An 18,278-nucleotide genomic window follows, 5' to 3' on the forward strand; every position below is an offset into this window, starting at 1 on the left:
TTTCAAAACATAGCATCACATAATCTACTTGACAGAAAAAATGCAGGTGTGCTCTATTGTCTCTAAGAAGAAACAAAAAACAGTCTTAATTTGAAGGAAGAAGGAGGAAAGGAAAGAAGACCCTAATGGCTGCTTTCAAGAATGTTTTAGGATATTTATTTTATAGGTTGGAAAATTTCTATTCTCTACTATGAAAATAATTCTTAACAATGAAGGTTGTAACTAGAAACAATACAGCTCTTTTAATCCTTATGATCAGCACTTCACATTATGCAGAGAAACAAGGTTAGCGTCAACACACTGGTTAAGCTGGTAAGTATTAAATACTACATTGATCAACAACTAAGCAGATTATGTCAACAACATCAGCTTCATACTCCTTTGAAGGCCAGTGGGGTGGCAGGTGAAGTAACTCTAGCCATCCAAAGAGGCTAAATGGTAAGCAAAAGGTGAACAAACCTAACAGCCCCATCTGCACTGATGAGTGAGAAAAACTAGCTCAAACGCAATTCACATGTTTATGCTACCTGTAAAAAATCTAAAACTCGCAAAAGAAATCTCTAATTTTTAAAAAACAAAAACAATTCAGGAAGGGTAAGATAAAACTGCTGTATCTAAAAACATTTGTTCTAAAATGCTAGGCTGGCACATCACTAAAATCATATTGCATTTTTTAAAATCTCCATTTTGCCAGGCACTGTGGCTCGCGCCTGTAATCTCAGCTATTCCAGGGGCTGGGGTGGGAGGATTGCTTGAGGCCAGGAATTCAGGATCAGTCTGAGCAACACAGCAAGGCCCCGTATCTACAAAAAAAAAAACAATTAAATTAGCCAGGAGTAGTGGCATGTACCTGTAATCCCAGCAACTTGTGAGGCTGAGATGGGAGAATTGCTTGAGCCCAGCAGTTCTAGACCAGCCTGAGCAACACAGAAAGACCTCATCTCTACAAAAAAAAAATGCTTTTAAAAAAAATTAACCAGGCATGGTGGTGTCCACCTGTAGTCCCAGCTACTTGGAAGCTGAGACAAGAGGACTGCTTGAGCCTAAGAATTGGAGGCTGTAGTAAGCCATAACAGCAGCACTGCACTCCAGCCCATGTGACAGAGTGAGACCTGTCTCAAAAAGAAAAAGAACAAAATCATGCATCTAAAACAGGTCAGGATATTTAAAGGTCCTTGTAAACACTAAGAAGTTAAGACATTTCTAAGAATTCACTGCAGTTCTTACTGAGATATAAACTCATTCAACAATAATAAATATGTAAACACACACATACATATATACACATATATACCTATGAATTATTTAATAAGCTTAGCCCCAAAATTTGTTTTTTGAGGGGTTAAACAGATAACCAAATCCAACACATACATAAACTGCTAGTGAAAAATACAACTTATATAGAGAAATGAGAGCTGCCGAACCACTCTTTCAAGTGAAACATTTTAGGAGATGGCTCTAACCTGGGGCACAGTACATTCTCTCTATGGCATCGCTGTCACAGGAATCTTCAACCTCACTCCACCTGCTAAAATACGTTAGCTGAATGTGTCCTAAAAACAAAACGACAGGAGAAATCAAAACATTTTTCTCTTCCATTTTCTGCAGAAGTGAACTGTAATTACTCCTTTTGTAGCTAAAAACAGTATCATTAAGAATAATGGCATCATTAAGTACTAGAAGCTATTACTGGGGGTGAATTTGCTGCACTGATAATGAAGCTCTAGACAGGAAATGAAGATACTAATTACAAGATAAAACGCCTACTCAGTTAATTGGAAGCAACAGCGAATAAAAAGAAATGCATTTGCAAAAGTTCCTGACCTCTATCATTCAATAAGATGTTGTTTGGGTTCAAATCGCGGCACACAATTCCCTCTCTATGTAAAGCATCAAGGGCTACCACCATTTCAGCTGCCCATCTTTGAATGCAGCCCTCTGGGATGTAAAACCTGGACGTTAGTGCTAATTTTTTATCAAGGTCCTCAAAAATCTGATGTATTTCCTTGTCTCCTTCTAGCGCTAAACCACTTTCTTCCTTAGTCTCAGAGTCTCTCTGGAATAAAGAAGTTGGTTCCTCTTTAGCCAAATCATCAGTTTGATCTGTAAACAGCAGTACTTCTTCTGTTTTTAAAGTGTCTGTGCTTGCAATATATTCATTAGCACCTGAGAGTGGACTGCAAATATGGAATAAGCTTTCTTCTGTGTTGTTTGCAGTTACTGCTGACTCAGCCACTCCAAGTCCTTGAAACTTAGGATCTGAGCTGGGTAACAAAGACATATCTCCCGAACTGCTATGATCAACGGCTGCTACAAATAACATCCTGGGATCCTCCTGTGCACAGTGTTTCTCTGTTACACTATGGGATTTGGGACCAGAGAGATCACTCAGTTCCTCTGTGCCTTTCTCCTCATGTGTTTGGCATTGTTCAGTACTAAGCCTGAGGCATACAACATCAGGGGTTTCTAAGAGTTTACTTTCTATTATCCCTGTATTAGTTTGTGTAAACTTAGCAGGTCCCATTGCTGCAGCTTCTCTTGTTGGCTCCAATTCACCAGGTAAATTTACAAGAAGATCAGGTCTTCCTTCATCAGTACCACTGACATCATCAAAAGCAGCATCTTTAAATGAAATAACTGGCACTGAGTCATCTGAGCCCCTGCTAATGGTGTCCTGAGCTTTAAACTCTACTTTGCTTTCACTAGTATTAAAACTCCTAGATGCACTGTCTCCATCTGGAATAGTAAAGAATGGTTTCAAAGGTTCTGATTTTAGACTATACAATTTTTCTCCAAAGTCAAGTCCCAGGAGTTCACTTGCACTATCCTTACTGTCTATCCTAAAGAATTCCATGGGGCTACTTTTTGATCTACTGAGGGAATCTGATGTTCTTGGAGAACTAACTGCTTCTGGGTCATCGTTGGGGAAGAGCTTCAGCTCGTGAGCTCTCAGCTGTGTGCTGGGTCTGTCACTGTCAGCAGCAAGGTATGTTGGGAAGCTTTTAACAGCTTTAGTATCAACACCATTCCCTTCAGTGTTCATGAAGGGCTCCTCATTCAAAGACCCTGGTTCAATCTTTTCTTGCCCATATTCATTGCATAATGTTAAATAACTAGTAGTACATTCTTCTTCTGAACTTGAACCAGAATCTGGCCATTTTGGAGAGCTATCTTGGCCATCATCTTCCTGGTTGCTGTCCTCTTGAGAACTTGGAGTAAGACTACTCTTCAAAGGCAGAGCTTTAAGCATGCTTCCACCATCACTTCCTCTGGATTCAAAGCTACTGCTGTCCTGAGGACTAGAAGCTGGCTGTTGCAGGTGAACTTTTGCAAGTGTAGATTTTTTCACTTCCTTGATGTCAATGCTTTCTTCAGGACTTCTGTTTAGAAATTTACTGACATATGACCACAGTTTGCCACCTGTGAACAAGTATAACAAAACAAACAAAATAATTAAGCGCTCCAAATTAATAGTTATTTATTAAGCCATTAGAAAAAGAAAAACTATTTTAAAAGTCAATCAAAACAAGTCACTAATACCCATTAATATCAAGTGTGCCTTAAGATAAGCATGTTTAATAAAATGCTTGTTACTGCTGACTTGGTGAGTATGGTTTCAAGCATATTTCCTGAAATCAATTATTTTTTTGAATGCCAACCTATTTCTTCCTTTGAAGAGAAATTAGTTATAACAAATACTAATATGAAATTTCATAATTAAAATTCTACTCTAAAGTTAAATATCATTTAGTTTTAGAAACATCTGATTATGTTCTGTTCTGTTTATATAATGTTTTCAAGCATGGCCCCTTGGTCAAGTGGAAATACATAAATAAGTGCTGTTTAAAATCGTATACTACAATGAGGGGAAAAAATCAACAATATTATTCTATTTTGAAAATGTCCAGTCCAGGATTGGAGGAATTTGGCATGTGGTACATAATTATGCCTTTATTAATGACATATTAATAATATATTTCCCCTTTTATGCCCTGCCATACATGTTAATACATTACATAAGTAAAGCTATTGAGGAAGATTAATTGGGCATCCCTTAATAAACAAAGCTATTGAAATTCTGACCATGTATTCTGACATATTATCTATGAAACTAAAATCCAAAAAATCAATTTTATACAAATCAGAGAAATAAAAAAAATCCAGTATTTCACCAGCAATACTTGTTACAGTTATTTTTTAACCATAGTTTTAACCATTAAAACACCTCAACCTCTTTTGTCAATTAGAATTTTTACATTAAAAAATTATAGCTAAGTATCAAAAATCTGCTATAATAGTAGTGACTAGAAACAGTTTTATAAGAAAGAATAATTCATTAAATTTGATCCACATATCTTAAAAGCAGTAACTGCATAAGTATACTTTGTGGAGACAGAATTGTAATTGCAAAAACTTGAAAATTAAGAATGATGTGTTAAAAATAAATCCCTCTATTCATATAAAGCAGGCAGTTTTTCAGCACATTTTTAGTGTAATCATTAAGCATTATATATCAAGGGCACCTAAACCTTAAGGAAAACAACCATTGACAGTCAATTGCATGTGTAAAAAAGTCAATTGAAACATTGAAAATACCTCTTCCTACTTCACATTTCATTTTAAGAAATTCAATAAATTCATATAGCACCTCACATGGTACCTAGCATAGAATAAATGCTCAATAAAGGCTAATTGTCATAACATTAATCCTAGGATTCTCATACACCTCTTTGTAGCAGCAATCTCGTAAACCATCTTCCCTATTTTACTTATTACTTATTAATTTAATTTTTTTTTTTTTTGAGACAGAGTCTCACTCTGTAGCCCAGGCTGGAGTGCAGTGGTGGGATCCGAACTCACTGCAGCCTCCACCTCCTAGGTTCAAGTGATCCTCCTGCCTCAGCCACCCAAGTATTTGGGATCAGAGGCGTGTGCCACCACAGCCGGCTAATTTTTGTATCATCTTCCCCATTTTGATAACAGTTAGTGGTACAGGACGTTATGGCATTTAGCTTTTTCCTCTCATTTTTTTCTTAGCTAATATTTTCGGTCCACTTTAGAGTATACTCAGTGTTTCACATTTCCCCATATTTCAACTGAAGTTTAAAAGGAGCTACGCATTGAGTCTATATTCTTTAGTCTGCTGACAACAATACTCACATTCCTCTTACAACAAATACCTACATTGTAGCAGTCTAACAATAATGCCTGAACCTAAAACTAAGTTTCTGGTATGCAATCCAAATAAAATAACTTGAGTGGTTTTCAATTATCCCAGATGATGAATACTTTGAGGAAAGGGCCACATCTTTTTCATCTTTGTATGCCTACTGCCTACACAATGTGCAGGACATCAAAGTCAATGCTTGTTAAATCAGATGATGAGATGTACCATACAAGCAGTACCTGCATCTGCAAAGTTCCACTGATCAGCAAGAAACAGTACCTAATGAAGTTATAAGAAAAGCATCATTCATTCCTAGGCCAATTCCACCTGAGTAAGCTACCGAACTCTAAAATTCAATGTACTTAAAGTCTCCTTTTTTGGGGATAATGCTATAGCTACAACTAGATCCTTACTTTAAGTCCCTCCAGTATCACCCTATCCTACTAATTGCTGCCTAATTAATCTTCTATTTTAGCACAGATCTTATGCCATCTCCGCATTCAAGAAGTCAAATTCCCTCCACCTACTGAATCATGTACCAACTCTGCATAGGCAATTGAACTCCTGAGTAATACAGCTATCAACCCATGATTTGGTCCTCTCTCCTTATTCAACACGAAATTCATGCTGGGCTTTTTCCTCATACCATACTTAATCTTAGAATGTTTTTTTCCTACTAGTTTCCCCAGTATCTGCTTGTGAAAATCTTACCTATTCTTGAAGGTCTCTCAGAATCTGTCCTCTTTTACTAATTTCTTTGTATCCCTTAACTGGACACAATACATATCTTCTCTGAGTCCTCTATCAACCGCCTTCATCTCGTTATGACATTTACAACATCATATTAATATTACTTTTATGCTGTTATTATCCCCTTTACCAGACTGCAAAATCTTAATAGCTGCTGGCAGAGGATTCTATCTAGCACGGAAAATAGGTATTAAATAAATATAACTGAGTTATTTTAAAAAAACTTTATAAAATAACATCTTTACAAATTTTTTGAAAACTTTTCAAGTAAAAGAATCTATAAGTACCAATAATGTCATTTTTGGGATCATATGTTCTTCCAAAGATATATATTAACCTTAAAAACAAAAAAACCTGTTATTGCTAAAGATAAAGTACCTAAAATTTGTCTAACTTTTAACACACTGACTGTAAATGATACTTTTCTAAGTCATTTTGAAGCACATAAAATTACAGATATTGAACCATTTTAAGATATAAAAATAACAATTCTTAATGTTTAATTAAAACTCTTTGTCTCTTCTCAGATTTTAAATCTATTGGTTTTCTATAAGATTGCAAAATAAGTGTGTTAATTTGCTTGGTCAAAATTAGGACTTAAATTTATATGTATGATAAAAACACTGCTATCTCAGTAATCAAAATCATCTTTTGATCAAGCAATTCAACTTGAAAAAATCTGTCCTACATATGATTCTCAAAAAATACAACCAACAAAAACATGTATGTATAAATATGTATGTTGAGCACTGGAAACAATTTAAACTCAGTAATAGCTATTTGCAAATGCATAGTGCTTACCATGTACCAGGTACTATTAAGCATTTTACATATACAACTATTTAATCCTCACATCAACCCTATAAGGTAGGTGATTAATATTATCTCTATTTTACAGATGAGGAAACTGAGGCAGAGAAAGGCTAAATAACTTGCTCAAAGTCACACTAGTAATGATGAGCCAGCATTTATATTCACACAGCATTGCTCCACAGTCCTTATTTTTAATGACTATACCGTACTGCCTCTCTTAATATAGACCCAAATATACTGATAAGGATATACTAAAGGCATCCAAGGCACACTGTTGAGATGGGGAAAAAAATGCAAGCTCAAGGCAACATGTAACACCCATTTAAGTTTTTTGAAAACAGACAGGTAGGGGGTGAATGTTTATAAACATAGAAAGTTTTTGGAAGATACATAATAAACTGTTAAAAGAGTGCCTGCTTCTGGGGATACTAGGTCTGGGCAATAAAGTGAACAGGGAGTGATAATTTTTATTTTGACTTGATACATTTTTATTTTGTTTGAATTTATTTTATTAATTAGTTTTATAATTTTTAAAAACTAATTAATAAAAGGGGTATAATTTCATTCCTTGGGGCCTTAAGTAACTTACAAATTCTTTTCCACCTCCTTTCTATTTTGTGTATCCACAGTCAGAGGCTTTTGCAACTTCTGTCTTTTAATTTGGTCTTTCATCTTTTCTCTGATTGACCCAGTATTAAACAATTATACACTAAGCATCTTCTAAATACCAAGTAGTCTGTTAATTCATCTTAAATATGATGAAAACATAATCCCTCATCTTAGAAACTTAAACACTCATGGCCTTGACTGAATACATTTTGTTTCCCCACCTTTCTTTCTCAAATAGTTTAAGAAAGAGATTAATTAAAAGGAATAGTAGACATTTTAAACCTCTCTCCTAAAATCCTGCCTGATAGATCCCAACTGTCTACTCACCATCACCTGAATATTTAATAAGCATCTCAAATTCACATGTCTAAAACGGAATCCCTGATTTTCCTCCTAAATTTACTTCTTCCACACCTCAGTAAATAGAAACTCCATTATTTGAATTATTTGAGCCAAGAACTTTGGAATCATGCAAGACAGAATCAGGACTGTTCTATCCTCAAAGTATATTCAGACTCTAATAAACATTCTTCGCCACCTATGCCAGCAGTTCCCAACTTTGTTGGTACCAGGAACCAGTTTCATGGAAGGCAATTTTTCCATGGACAAGGATGGGGTGGGGATGGGGTGGAAACGGTTTTAGGGTGAAACTACTCCACCTCAGATCATCAGGCATTAGATTCTCGTAAGGAGTGTGCGACCTAGATCCCTCGCATGTGCAGTTCACAATAGGGTTTACGTTCCTATGAGAATCTAATGCCACCCTAATCTGAGAGGAGGTGGAGCTCAGGCAGTAATGTTCACTTGTCCGCCGCTCACCTCCTGGTACCTCTCTGTGGCCTGGGGACCCCTGACCTGTACCACTTATGTCTTGTCCAAGCCATCAGCATTTTCAACTGGGGTGCTGCAACAACTTCCAAACTGGTCTCCCTGCTTTTCCTTCTGCTCTCCTACATTCTGTTTTCCATGAAGTGGCCAGTGATCCCTATCACATCACAGCTTTGCTCAGCAGGCCCCAATAACATCTTATCTCGTTCAAAATAAAAGTCCAGTTCTTAACATGGCCTACAATGCTATACAGGATCTGCCTGCCTGCCTCCTAATTTCTCTAAGCAATCTTCCTACTGATTGCCCTTTCTGTTTGGCTCCAGCTACACTGATCCTGCTGTTTCTTGTACACCAAGCACACCCCTGCCTCTAGGCCTGTGGACCTATTTGTTTTCTCTTGCCAAGACATCCTTTTCTCACATATCCACAATGCTCCCTCTCTTGCTTCCGGAAGGACTCTGGTCAAATGTCCCTTCTCAATAAGGTGGCCACCCTATATAAAATAGCAAACCACCCTTCTCACCCCTTTGGCATTCCCTTCCCCTTTCCTTTAATTTTTCTCCATGACATATTTATCCCCATCTGTCATATATTTACTTAAATATTTGCTTATTGTCCGTTCTGCTACTATAATGTAATGTATTGTAAGCTCCATGTGGGTAAGGTCTTGTTTTGTTCGTTGCTAAATTAGAACTATGCCTGTGTCTCAGCAAGCACTGAATAAATTTCTAATGAAATGAATTACAAATGCAAAGAGACTTACAGAAATCGTGAATAGTTCTGTAAGCCATAGAAAGCTAAAGCTACAAATCATATTCAAAGCATTCATGTTATGGAGAAAACAACTGTTCAAGGTTTGCTTTCTCATTAATAACTATACACACATACAAAAGTTACTTTTCTATGACACAGGCCAACTTCCTAATTTATGGAGGTGCCACAGAAAGTACCATGATGTATAAATGACAACACACTGTTTATCACCCAGTTCACACCATTGCTCAAGCCAAATCTGAGAAATTGCCGTCGATTTTCCTCTTCCTAATCTCAAATCCATCACAGGTCCCACTGACTTTCCCTCAAACATCTCCACTGGTGCCCCAGAAGGCCAAGCCAGCAGCACCTTTTGACTAGCCTCCTGTAGTCACCTTTTTACTGCATCTATTCTTGCCTTTCTACAACCCATTCCCCACACAAGAGTGGATGACCTTTTTAAAATGTAAATCAGATTCTGTCACTCCTTAAGATGTCCAATGGCTTCCCAATGCACAGGAATAAAAGCCAAAGTCCTTGCTCTGCTGTACGAGCTCCTGCCTTCTTCTCCAATAGCCTCGTACCAACATGTGTCTCATGTTGCCCTCATTCTGCTCCATTCCAACCAAAGGATGCCTTTCTTGGTTATGAAACATTCCAAGTCTGTTTTTACACTCATCCCTGTACCTGTATCTTACATTCAAATGGTTCTTCTGCCGTTCAGAACTCCTCCTAAATGCCACCTTCTCAGATAGGGCTCCCTTGGCTACCAATTCAACATAGTCCCCAGTTGTTATTTGTTAGATCTCCCTGTATTAAAGATCTGTATAGTTCCTTTTATTATCCAATGTTCTCTTGCTTTCTGATTTTCTGTTTGACTTTTCACAACGAGAATTAAAGTTTCAGGCCTGGCGTGGTGGCTCAGAGCTGCAATCCCAACATTGTGGGAGGCCAAGGTGGGAGGATCACTAGAGGCCAGGAGTTTGAGACCAACCTGGGCAACATACAGAGAACCAATCTCCACAAAACATTTAAAACTTAGCCAGATGTATTGGTGCACACATGTAGTCCGAGCTGAGGCGGGATATCACTTGAGTCCAAGAGTTGAAAGTTACAGTGAGCTATAATTGTACCACAGCCCTCCAACCTAGGAGACAGAGCAAGACTCTGACCACCATCCTTACAAAAAAATAGAATCTGAATTTTACAAGGGGAAGCTCTTTCCTTGTTTTGTTCATGTAAAAAGGAGCCTACGGTATAGTACAGGCCCAAGAAATTTGCTGAATATTTAATTAATTCAGAGTTATTTGTACTATAATTTACTATTTTTATATTATAAAACTGTCTTAAAATTACACAAGAGACACCTAAAATGAATGGTCAAAAGAGACAAATTTTATGGTCACGTGACCATTCAAAGTCAGGTATGGTCAATAGTAAAGGAAGAATCTAAAACAGTTTAAAAGTACTAAGTCTATGACTTTAAGAGATTATAAAAATTTTCTACACTATTTAAGTACAATCAATTGAAACATCAGCTTCAAGAGGTATAAGGGAAGGTGAGAAGATGGTAGAAAAAAAAACGAAAAATGATTTGGAGAAGGAACAGGAAGAAGAAGATAAAGCTACAAATAACAGGAGTAACCTAAGATTGAAAATTTTGCCATAGATAATCTCCAACATGAATAATCCACATTGGGTAATAGAATATTGACTATAATTACATTCATCCTACTGACCTTGTTCTAAATTATTATGGATTATTACTACGCAAGTTATTTTGTTCCACACCAGAGGTGGCTGTATTTCGCTATCAGATGACATGACCTCTAATTCAATAATGTCTGTAATGCACTGGTATCCTCAGATAAAAGCTGTCTATAATGTCTGAACAAAGGTGAATTAGTTATCCAATTCACACACACAATTAACTCTCTTAATACCTGAGAGACCACAGAGCCCCTTCTGAATTTCCTATTAAATACTGCATATGGAGGTCTTCCCTCCATCTGTAGTTATCTTGTGCTGTACTTCACAATAAACAATATTAATAGTTTATTGCCCCCATCAAAAATCTTGCATTTGTTATCATATAAGACCTCATTCCAGAAAGCAATGACTCCTTTTCCTAAAAAAATTGTATTAAATACAAATGTTATGCCTATTAGAAAAGTGCATTAGTTTTATAAAAATCATAATGCCTTCATGAAATATGGAAAACAATTAAATTTTTTTTTACTATTTTATGAACACCTCTTAAAAGCCAAATGGCAATATATATTAAGTGAATTCATATTTATAGGCTGTTTTCAGTCATTCTAAATAAAAGACTATTTATTTAAATTTAGGTATTAAAGGGCAAACACAAATCAAAACATAATATTTTTTGCCACCTGCTCCCTGTACAAAGTTGAAATTTCATAAATAGTTTGAAGGCAGAGAATAGCTTTGTACCCATATGTGATGCCAATGGCTATATTCATAAAAACTCAGATCAGAATAACTAGGTAATGTCAAATGTTAAACAAACACCCTTGCCTTCTAAAAGAAGGAGGTAATTAATTAATTCTTCAGGGGATGCTTTTCATTTTACTCATCTAACATAAATGTATCTTTTTAGCAGAGAACAAGCGAACAAAATATCCCTAAAATAAAATCTAGCTCTCTTAATACACATTCACATTAAAGTTCTCATTATATTAGGTAAATTCTATGAAAAAGTAAGCAGTGAAGTAAATCTACAAATGGTACCATAGTTCAAATGAAATCTGCTGTTCACCTGGGTTTTCATTTTCCCTCACAACATAAAGTAGGGAGGTAGAGCAGAGGAACAGAAAATGGTTTCTTCCAAGTGTTTCACATATTCTATCTGCTCATGAAATGACAGAGATGCTGGAAAGCTAAGTAGGTGATATTCTTCACTGCATAAACAATGCAAACTACAAACCAACCTTCCGCATACTGCAGCACAAGAAATACCGACTCCTCAGAGATGATGTACTTATGCAGACACACCATGTTGGGCACACAGCGGGGGATGATGGTCTTTCTGTTCCTGCTGTATTCACTGCTTTTCCTTAGACCCTGACAGAGAACAAAAAGGTCAGTTGTATCCTCAGTTGCCTTTGGAGCCTGCTGTGCTCTGTGTTTATCAACCAAACTAATCTATCCGAGTTACTCTGGGCTTCAGAGAAACCACTCATCTGCTGCTCTATGCCCCCCAGTCCCTGGAGGCTCTGCTGATGGCATCTGGCGTGAATCCAGAGAAGGAAGATGCCACAAAGCTGCCATTAAAATCAATTATGTGGGTCAGTGTTTTTATTAGAGATGCTCTCAAACTAAGTCATCAGGATGACACACAGTTATTTCTCTGTGACCTTTTCTTAAGTTTTATTTTACTTATCTACATCTCTAAAGCAGTAGACATTGTTAGATCCATGCAAACTCCTGAGACACAAAAGGTATTCTTAGATTAACCAGGCAAATTTAAAATCCTATCCCCAAAAAGTACAAAAAATATTAAGTCTTCTGACAAGGAACAAAGTTTGTCTGTTTACTGGTGTCATACTCTGTTTTTAAAAACTGGGGAAGTATCAGTGATAAAGTATATTTACCAAAAAAAAATGTGTTTCAGTATGTGTCAATGTGACCTGCCATGCCTTATCAGCAAAATAAAAAAGCATCAGAAAAAGAAATATAAAATTAATGAATTCACCTTCTGAATGCTTTGGAAATGCTTAAATTAGGATATTTTCAGAAATATGTATGATCACAGTCCATTCCAAATACAATTTCAAAATTATAAAATTGAGGGGATTTTTCTCTTATTCATTTGGTTACAAATTGGGTTCTGTATAGAACCAAAATTGAATTTAGATCAAAAAGAGGACTAGGAATGTAGGTAACACTTTCCCAAAATACCTCTAACAAGACTTTAAGGCAAAATTTTAGCTCTTAAGAACCGTAGTGATAATCCAAGATGAGATTGTGTGTAGTCTTTACAATTATACAAAAGGGTCCTGACGTATTTAAACTACACACTACACATTCAAACAACATGAGATTGTTCTTCACTTCGTCCAAATTATTTCCTCCATACTCTGTATCAAAAATCTTTTTAAATGCGTGCTATCAACTGTGATGAAAGGATAGAAAGAAAAGTAAATAAAATCACCACAAACATAAAAGAACATTCATAATCTAGGGAGGAAAAATATTAACTAAATATTAACTAAAATCTTAACTTTTCTTTCAGAAGCATAATCTGAAATTGAAATTTTAAATTCATTAAGCATACAAATTTTACTTACTTCTTGGAGACAGGGTTTGGCTCTTGTTGCCTAGGTTGGAGTGCAATGGCGTGATCTTGGCTCACTGCAATCTCCACCTCCCAGCTTCGAGTGATCCTCCTGCCTAAGCCTCCCAAGTAGCTGGGATTGTAAGTGCCCACTACCATATCCGGCTAATTTTTGTATTTTCAGTAGAGACAGGGTTTCACCATGTTGGCCAGGCTGGTCTTGAACTCCTGACCTCAGGTGATCCACCCACCTAAGCCTCCCAAAGTGCTAAAATTATAGCATAAGCCACCACGCCTGGTCACAAATTTTACTTACTTTTAAAATGAAGGTCTGTTCTGTCCTTGTGTCCATTACAAGTAAAACCTACATAAAAACAGGAGTAATAACTTCTTAACGATACAATGAAACATTAACTCTTAGCTTTAAACTAAACTTTAAAAGGTGGGAGCTGAAATTTAACCCCCTCCCCCAAATTGTTCATTTCTGAATAAATTTTTTAAGTCAGCAAATTACAGGACCAAAATAATCTTATCCAAATTAGGTTTTATTACGGTTTCCTTTTCTAAAAATGCCATATTTTAAAAACATTACTGTTTCCTAAAATATTTTAAAGTGTTATTTCTTATAAGTAAAGGAAGTATTATTTTAAACAATGAATTTTTCCTCTTGGAACATACATGGCCAAAAGGAAGTGATTCAAGAAAAATTATTCAAGTCTCAATTTTCTTCCTAAAATCTCCCATGTAGCAACTTGCTATAATGTGATCTCAGTAACTCAGGCTCTAGCCTAAGGCACCCTCTTTTGGTACCACTTACCCTGGACTCACCCTTAACACCTCTTTCCACCATCAGCAAATCCTGTCAGCTCTGTTTTCAAAATGTATCCAAATCTGAACTCACCTTACCACTTCCACAGTTATTACTCTGATTCAAGCAAAGATCAACTCTTACCTAACTTGTAACTATGGTGTCCCAACTGATCTCCCTGCTTCCATCTTTGCTGCCTGCCCTGTGATCTATCCTCAAAACAGCAGCCAGGGTTTTCTTTTTAAAACATAAGCCAGAACATGGCACTCTTCTTATCTCATTGAGAGAAAAAGCTTAAGCCCATAAAATGACCTCATGACCTCTCACATACGGCCCCCTTAAACAACTCATTCCTACCCCTCATCTTGATGGATAAAATAAGTTAACAGTAAGTATGAAATTATCCTACCCTATTAAAGGTTTATTATTTTGGAAATACTATAGCAAAGATTGGTAAACTTTTTCTTTAAAGGGCCAAACTGTAAATATTTTAGGCTCTGCAGGCCTATGCAGTCTCTATTGCAGCTTTTGAACTCTATCATTGTAGAACAAAAGCAGCCACAGACTGAAACTGGCCATGGGAGGAAGACTTGTACCACAGAAATCAGCAAACACTGCAAATGAGGCTTCTTCCCCCTACCAGAGAGCTGACTGTCAAACATTTACCAGCCCCACACCTTTTCCCTGGGTAAGGAAAGACAGAAATTAAGGATGAGAAAAAGATGTTAAGCTTGAAAAAATAAAAGAATTTTTAAAAGGTGAGAAGAAACAGGAAAGTTGAGATAGGAAACCGGTTTGAGAAGATGGAAAATTCCATTTTAGATAATAAAGTTGAAAAAATAGTTACAACTTCATCTTTGGCTCTCTTCTGAGTGTTTGACCTACACTATTTAAATTTCCATTTAATTTCAATATAATATCCTCACATGTACCTCATATCCTCTTCCCAAAGCCCTGCCTTCATCAAACAAACAAATGACCTGCTCCTCCTGTAGTACTGAATAAGATCATCTTCCATGCATGCTCCGAAACCAAACAGTGGCCTAAGTTACTCTGAACTCTCTCCTGTCTCCCACTTTCAGAACAAGTGACCAAATCAGTTCTACCTCCTAAGCACTTCTCTTATCCACCCTCTATCTGCCATGTTTTAAGCATTTCCTATGTGAAATACTTTACCCATGTGTAATCAATGTTAATCCTCTCAACAAGCCAATGATTTTTATTTTATTTTATTTCATTTTGACTGGGTCTCACTCTGCTGCCCAAGCTAGAATGCTGTGTTGTGATTTTAGCTCACTGCAGCCTCAACCTCCCATGTTCAAACAACCCAACCACTTCGGCCTCCCAAGTAGCTGGTACTATAGGCATGTGCTACCATTTTTCCCCCCAAAAAAGACAGAGGTCTCACTATATTGTCTAGGCTGATCTTGAAATCCTGGGCTCAAGAGCTCCTGCTGCCTTGGCTTCTCAAAGTGCTGGGATTACAGGGATAAGCCACCATGCCTAGCCCAAGAAATAATTTTACCACTCCTATTCTACATTAGAAGACATTACAGATATATCTTCTTATAGACATAAGACATTCTTATCATGTAGAAGCTATAATGGTCAATAATGTATCTAACACTTGTGAGGACTGCAGTAAGATAATCCTACAGAAGGACAGGCAGTTGCTATTATCGCTATCACTGTCATTGCTTCTTTTTCCCTGAAATGTTCCCCCAGCCACTTACCAAACAAGTACACATCTTTCCATACTCAGCGCAAATGTCACTCTATCTCTCAGTAACACTGACTACTTTCTTCCTTTCTTCTGCTGTTTTACACAGCACCAACTTTTATTATAGCATCTCTAACCCTTTGATTTCGGGGTCTATCTCCCAAACAAGACTTCGAGCTCTTTCTTTATGGGCATGCAGTAAGGCAGGATAATGGGAGCCAAAGATGCTCATACCCGAGGAACCCTCAGAATTTATGAATGTGTCATGTTACTGGCAAAAAAGCCTTTGCAGATGTAATTAAGGTACAGACCCTAAAACAGAGAGATTACACTGGATTACCTGGGTGGGTTCCAAAATATCACATGAATCCATTTTAAAAAACAGAAACTACCTTTATTAGAAGAAAGGCAAAGCACAGAAATGATATGGATGAAGGGGAAATCATATTCAAAGCATGAAAGGAATGCACGATTGCTGGCTCTCAAGTGCAAAGGCCCACATGCAAAAACTGGAGAGAGATTTCTAGGATCTCATAGCAAGCCTAAGAAGGAACCTAGGCAACTTCTAGGAGTATAGAACAGTCCGTGGCTGACAGCCAGCAGAGAAACACGGAGTTCAGTCCTACAACTCTATGAAAAGAACAGAGTTCAGCCAACAACCTGAATGAGCTTGGAAGCAGCTTCCTCTCCCAAGCCTCCAGTAAGGAATACAGCCTTGCCAGCACCTTGATTTCAACCCAGTAACTGTGTCAGACTTCTGACCTATAGAATTTTAATAACTTCGTTATTACAGGCTGCCAACTTTGTGATAATTTATGACAGCAACAGAAAACCAATAGCAAAAAAAATTATTCTATCACATAAACACAGTTCTTACACAGTAAATGTTCAATAAACATATGATTAGTGAGTTCAAGCCTAAAATTTTGTAAAGTAGATGATAACATGGGAATGGAGCTTAGAAAATAAGTGAGTTCTAAAGATTTATATTTGGGCATTCTCCATAAAGATAAAAACTAAAGACACAAGAATGAATCCCAGTGGAACACTTCCTTCATAGCAGGCACTGTGCTGGGCTTTAAGGAATTAAATCATGTAATTCTGTCCACATTCCAAAGAGGTAGGTATCTTTTATAAATCAAGTTTACAGATGATGAAACAAACAGAAAGCGGCTTGTACCTCTCTGGAGTGTGCTCTGAAACAGCGGGACTTCTTTAACCGCAGGACTTTCCCATACTTACAAAGCTAAGAAGTGGTAGAGGGTAGTCTGGCTCCAGGTTTCTCCCTCTTTAACTGCTAAGCTATACTATTTATTTCTGAATTTTGAAAATTATACATAGTTGGAATATCGTGAGTAAATAAGACAACAACCAAAAGTGTAGTACAAAGAGAAAACATAGCTGTTCAGATGTCAGAGAAAGAGAATGTTTAAGATGAGTGTAACCTATGCCAAACAATAGAGAGAAGCCATGAAGGATGAGGACTGAGAAACTATCACTGATTAGGGCAGTTAGGAAGTCCTGAGTAACTTCAATACAGCACTGTCCAGTAAACTGCTGAGGACAGAAGGCAGACTGCACAGAGTCAATGAGTGATGGCCAGGAGCAGTGGCTCACACCTGTATTACCAGCACTTTGGGAGGCCAAGGTGGGTGGATCACAAGGTCAAGAGGTTGAGACATTCTGGCCAACCCCATCTCTACTAAAAAACAATAATAATAATAATAATAATAATAAATACAAAAATTAGCTGGGCATGGTGGTGCACGCCTGTAGGCCCAGCTACTCCAGAGGCTGAGGCAGGAGAATGGCTTGAACCCGGGAGACGGAGGTTGCAGTGAGCCACGATCACTCCGCTGCACTCCAGCCTGGTGACAGAGTGAGACTTCATTTCAAAAAAAAAAGCAAGCAAGCAAGAAAGAAGTGATAAAAAAAAAATAGAGGGGAGGTGACATATGTAGGTCTTTCAATAGTACAGTATGTCAGAAGAAGGAAAAACACTAAAATGAAATAATGGGATCATTAGTTGAAACAAAGGTTTTGATGTTTTTAATTTTTCAGATAGGACAGACTTATTCTCTCCATAACTGCCCTTTGAGTTATAATCAACACAAATCTTGAGCCACCAAAACATAAAAACACATTTGTGAACTTTAAGAGTTAAATCAACATTTCAAGAATGTAAAAGGAGGCACTCTTTCTGCAAAGGAGAGCTCAGCAAACATCTGTTGAAATCTGTTGAATCTGTGAAGATATTTAGTGTTCCTTAAGTCTCATTTGTTTTTGTATCAGCTGTGGCTTTGAAGTTACTTACCAGAAAGTCAATTCTATTTGTGTAAGATACACCTATGTGAAGTAGAACACATCTCACTAGGTAAAAGGGATGGAAGCCATGTAATCAGAGGAAAGAACTTCTCCCTATTAATAGCCTCTTAATTGACTCAACAAAATGTATAAATCAGGAATGATATCTCTTTACTGATCTCGCTTAGCCATGAAGCACCAAGCAGATCAGATAAAAAGGTCAAATTGG

The 18,278-nt window shown here is 37.1% G+C and overlaps 1 protein-coding gene across 19 annotated transcripts in view; it reads right to left on the minus strand.

Moving 5' to 3' along the window:
* Positions 1 to 18,278, minus strand: part of RPS6KC1 (ribosomal protein S6 kinase C1) — a 336,154-nt gene that overhangs the window by 150,548 nt on the left and 167,328 nt on the right. For 16 of the 19 annotated variants that reach the window (XR_013529733.1, XR_008477939.2, XR_004737005.3 and 13 more), the window contains 4 exons: positions 13,534 to 13,581; positions 11,872 to 12,004; positions 1,825 to 3,420; positions 1,464 to 1,553 (listed from right to left, as the gene is read on the minus strand). Coding sequence is in view for 14 of the 19 variants with exons in the window: in XM_035280951.3 (XP_035136842.1) it covers positions 1,464 to 1,553; positions 1,825 to 3,420; positions 11,872 to 12,004; positions 13,534 to 13,581 (1,867 nt within the window). In the remaining 5 variants the exon portion in view is untranslated. Of the gene's footprint in view, positions 1 to 130; positions 804 to 1,463; positions 1,554 to 1,824; positions 3,421 to 11,871; positions 12,005 to 13,533; positions 13,582 to 18,278 lie in introns of those variants that run through there. The other 3 variants (XM_078356596.1, XM_078356597.1, XM_035280948.3) reach the window with 2 other exon arrangements.

This window comes from Callithrix jacchus, chromosome 19 (assembly GCF_049354715.1).
Source record: "Callithrix jacchus isolate 240 chromosome 19, calJac240_pri, whole genome shotgun sequence".
Classification (NCBI taxonomy): Eukaryota; Metazoa; Chordata; class Mammalia; order Primates; family Cebidae; genus Callithrix; species Callithrix jacchus.